Genomic DNA, 4,462 nt, shown 5'->3' with positions numbered 1-4,462 from the left:
TGCAGGATCCTCATAATTGTTTAAGGCTGTTTCTTATCTGTTGCCTACCCCCTCCTCCTGCATTCATCTGCTAGTCCTGGGCCCTGCGGAGAGTGGAGCTTTCAGAATGGTTACTAACGTGTGCCTGGTCAAGTAAGGCGGATACGGTCACAGTCTAGACCCACAGGGCTTTGGGGTGGGTGGAGGAGTGGAAGAATGACTGGGTCCCAAGGGGAAGTTAAACATGCTAATATCTTAGTGGCACATTGATGTCTTGAAATACCATACTAGATACTGGACCCAGGGATGGAGACTTGCCCAGACTGATATTTAAAACATATAATAAAATGAAAGGCAGTGCAGATAGAGAACAGGAGAGACACATGGAATAGAAGCCAGAACTTAAGGTCTCATTAAGTGCACCTGATTTGATATACAGAGATCAGAACTAAGGTGGGAATTTGGACAAGTGGCTCCAGTCAACAGCATCCTTGTAGGGTTCCCATTAATCCTTATGCTTGGATCCAGTTAGGATCCATTTCTGCATTATTATATTATCCAAGTCAAATTAAGTCTAGAGAACTAACCGTGTGTTTACAGTCTCCAGAGATGGAACAGAACTAGATTCTTGATTCTCAGTCTTTTCCATGAAAGCCAGCTCAACTGAAACCATGCCACATACCTCCTTTGTTCTGTAGCACAACAGTTCAGCTGTTCGCTCGAACACCTATGCAAACATCATGATCAGCGGATTGCAGCCTTACACCATTCATAAGTTTCGAATTAGGTGCGGTGCAGCGAAGCATTTTTGGAAGTGGAGTGAATGGAGCAAAAATCTAACAATCACAACAAAGGAAGCAGGTGAGTTCCATCACAGGGAGGCAAGGTCTGAGGCTAAACACTGCTCTTCAGGTTGCTGTTTAACCAACTTTCAGAGCAATGTGGAAATACCAGTCAAACGTTTGTTTTTGTGTGGAGATGGAGAAGTATGAGGGCTGTCATCCCATTTTTAAACATGCACATGCAGGGACACAGAATGGAGCAAGCCACAAAGCTCACACTTTGGGTACAGATTAGCCCAGAACATCCAAAGTTTTTTTCTGATCTTATTCTGAACTAAATCTCTGAGAATTCCCCAACCCTTTTTGGGTAGAGCAAGTGTTCTTGTTCCCCATCTGTCATCTGTCTACTGGCTCCTTCCTTCCTGAGAACCTCTCTTCCCATCACCCCTGCCCCAGACCACTGACAACAGCATCTTTAAAAGGAATGGCTTTTTTGTTTGGGATCCAGCTCCTGCTCAGCTCCCACCATTTTAAATCTCAGGTACTGATTCTTGATCCAGCCTGAACTACCCAAGATGCAACCATGCTGAGATACAAAGTAGATGTTTCCAGACCACTGAACATAGGAACAGACAGGGAGCAGTAGCGTTTTGTGAGCTCTGGGCTAATCTTTCAGTGGTAGGAATAAGCAGCATGCATGTGCTGTAAGGTAAGGAAGGATTTCTGCAGAAGAAAAAGCTGGGATTGTTACAGCAGTCTGCAGGAAGGGATAAAGACAGACAGTAGTATGGTTGTAGGGTATTAAATCCATCCGTGCTACGTTGGCCAGGAGGCTCATGAAGGGTGAGGTTTGAGGTCTGGCTGAGTTGCAGGTAGAGTGATCTTTTTAACCAAACACTGGGAAAGATCTGGGGAGTTCTTTGCAGATCTGCAGCATCTTTTGTGTGTGTCTTTGATTGGTTGCAGCTCCCTCAGGAAAACTTGACCTCTGGAGAGACATTACCCCGGTGGTGGGAGGACGGAACGTCACCTTATTCTGGAAGGTGAGACTGGGCACAGAACTGGTGACATAATGTTAAAAGAAAGACTGGTGGCTACAGCTGGCAGGGGACAAGCCTCATTTTCTCTTCTAATATTCCATTTTAATGAGCTGCTCATGTGACAAAGGGCCCCAGGTATTCTTAGCTCCCATTAACACTACCTTGCTTGTACTGGCAATGTAGGGGCATGGATTTGAGTTTGGTGGTTTTGCTTTACTACACAGTTTGATCACAAGTTACTACTCTTTTAAAGAAAACTGGAAGCCATTCTTCCTACAAAATGCTACTAGCTATATTGTATTTTTTAATCAAAGAAATACATTTTTTTTTATAACAGATCAAAAAGAAATAATGGCCTCCTGCCAAAGTAAATTTCCCCCTCACATATTTATTGCTGTGAAATACAGCATTTTAAGTATAGTGTTTAGCGTTACTCACTTCTATGGTATGAATCATTTCTGCCCCAGCAATTACCAGGTTTTCAAGCTAATGGAAGAAATATTTCATACGAGATAACCTGGGAAAACTTAGAGGAAGCGACTGAGCCTGAACACATCTCCATTTCTGCACCACATAATAGCACAAGGATTTGCATTGGTTACCATTCCTACAGAATCAGCATCACAGCAAAGAACCATATTAATTCTTCATCTCCCTCAGAAATCATCATCTCTGGAGGTACTGGTAATGGTTTGTATGTTTTCAACTAAATCTTTATTGTAAGCCTTTATCTTGCATAGGTGTTATTTATTTTATATGCACTAATATTTATTATTTTACAAAAGTAACCTAGCTTTGTAATTAAAATGACTGTTCTGCCATTTGAAAAATATTATCTGTCATCTCTGGATACCCATTGGTATGTAAGGGAATTGCACTATTTGAATTCAGTAGCACGCGTATTATCTGGTTGGCAGATAGAGTCTTGTAATCTGCATAGAAATCCCTCACCACTGGACATGGTCTCCCATAAAGTAGATCATTTCTGCCACCGGGGAAGGGCTTCTGACTACATCCAGAATTCGTTACATATACTTGTCATGCCCCATTTAATAGGGACCCCCAAAAATAAGTGATGCAACATTCCATGAAGGTCTCCTAATATGGGGGTGGGCAATTATTTTGGCCGGAGGGCCACTTAATGAGTTTGGTGAATGGTCGAGGGCCACAACGGTAGCCCCGTCTCTTGACAGATGCCCTGCCCCTGGTCACCATCTTGGGGGCCGTAAGTCCCGCCTCTTACTCCCTAACCTTTGCCACTGGAAGTCCCTACCCTTGCCCCCAGAAGTACTCCTTAAAGCTTAGTTTTCCTGATGTGAAACATGACCCTGGTATGGCAACAGGGAGCACTTTAAGTATCAGAAAGCTTAGCTTTAGGGTGTAAGATCAGTTAAGGACCCTCTGTGCAGATATAAAATATCCACTCTGCATAGTCTTGTGTATTCAAAGATGATAGCCATTTGCTATAATCTTGGCTTGCCATCTTGGAACTGGAAAAAAAATCATATACTAAATATCAAACATCTACTATAACTATAACATTTTAATTTTATTTAAAAATATTTTTTGTCCTGATTTATGTGCGTTTGTGTAGTTATATAGAGGTGATTTCATAATAGCTCAAAAATAATGCCTTACTCTTGTATATTGTGTGTGTGTGGGGGGGGTTGTGAGGGGGTGTGGCCATTTGTAGGGGGGTATAGGTATGTGTATACATGAGAGGGTTGTGGGGGTGTGGGGGCAAGGTTTGGGGTTTGAGGGAGGGTGGAGGGCTGTGGGGATGCTCCAACATACCTCCCCACACGGCGCATAGCCACCAGTGGCAATGGGCCCGTGGGATGCTCATGGCCTGTGCAGGTGTAGCTGGGAGTTGCACGTGGTGGCAAAGAGCAGAGACAGACCAGCCCAGCTCTATCACATGAGGTTCCCATGCAGCACCTGGCACCTGTATGCCACCGGGGGGGAAGCCCCACACAATAGAGCTAGGGGCCTACCCCCGCTCCCTGTCACCACTTGCAGCTCATGAGACTCTGCCGGGAAGCAGGGAGTGGGGCTCCCTGCCTCTTTCAGTGGAATCCCATGAGCTGCATATGGCAGCGGGGAGCGGGGAAGGCAGCTGGCTCCATTGTGTGGGGCTTCCTCTGGTGGCCTGCGAGTCCCAGAAGCTGCATGTGAGCCCCACGCGATTGAGATGGGCTGGCCTGGCTCTGCTCCTTGCCACCAAGTGCAGCTCCTGGAACTGGGTGGAGCCACATGCCACCTGGTAGATGCACGTACATGGGCCACGTGCAGTTGGCAGCAGCTGTCATGGTGGAGGTCATGTGTATGGGGAGTCACCAAACCCCTGCATCTTCCCCACACTCCATCACACCCCAGAAACCCCAGCCACACCCACACCCTGCCCACCGAGCTCTGCACTCATTGCCGCTCAGCTGGGTGTGGGTCTGGGCTCCATCCTTCCACTGTGGTTCCCTCTAAGCTGAGCATGTGTGCAGCCATGCACAATAAAAAAATGTTGCCGTGCAGCAACTGCACTGTGGGGCTAAGTGCGCAGCACACTTATGGTTAGGCTGAGCGGGGGCCACTCCGCTCCTTACCGCACCGGCATGCCCGCAGGGAGGGAGAGCGCAGCTCCAGCCGGAGCAGCCCCAGGTGAGGCGG

The 4,462-nt window shown here is 46.5% G+C and overlaps 1 protein-coding gene across 1 annotated transcript in view; it reads left to right on the top strand.

Moving 5' to 3' along the window:
- OSMR (oncostatin M receptor) overlaps nt 1-4,462 on the top strand; it is a 65,492-nt gene that overhangs the window by 47,864 nt on the left and 13,166 nt on the right. The window contains exons 8-10 of the mRNA XM_019517938.1: nt 678-840; nt 1,728-1,804; nt 2,269-2,491. Of these exons, the coding sequence (XP_019373483.1) occupies nt 678-840; nt 1,728-1,804; nt 2,269-2,491 (463 nt within the window). The remainder of the gene's footprint in view (nt 1-677; nt 841-1,727; nt 1,805-2,268; nt 2,492-4,462) is intronic.

The sequence above is a fragment of the Gavialis gangeticus genome, unplaced genomic scaffold (genome assembly GCF_001723915.1).
Source record: "Gavialis gangeticus isolate Ggan-Ray unplaced genomic scaffold, GavGan_comp1, whole genome shotgun sequence".
In the NCBI taxonomy this organism is placed as follows: domain Eukaryota; kingdom Metazoa; phylum Chordata; order Crocodylia; family Gavialidae; genus Gavialis; species Gavialis gangeticus.
This window is presented reverse-complemented; position numbering and strand designations above follow the sequence as displayed.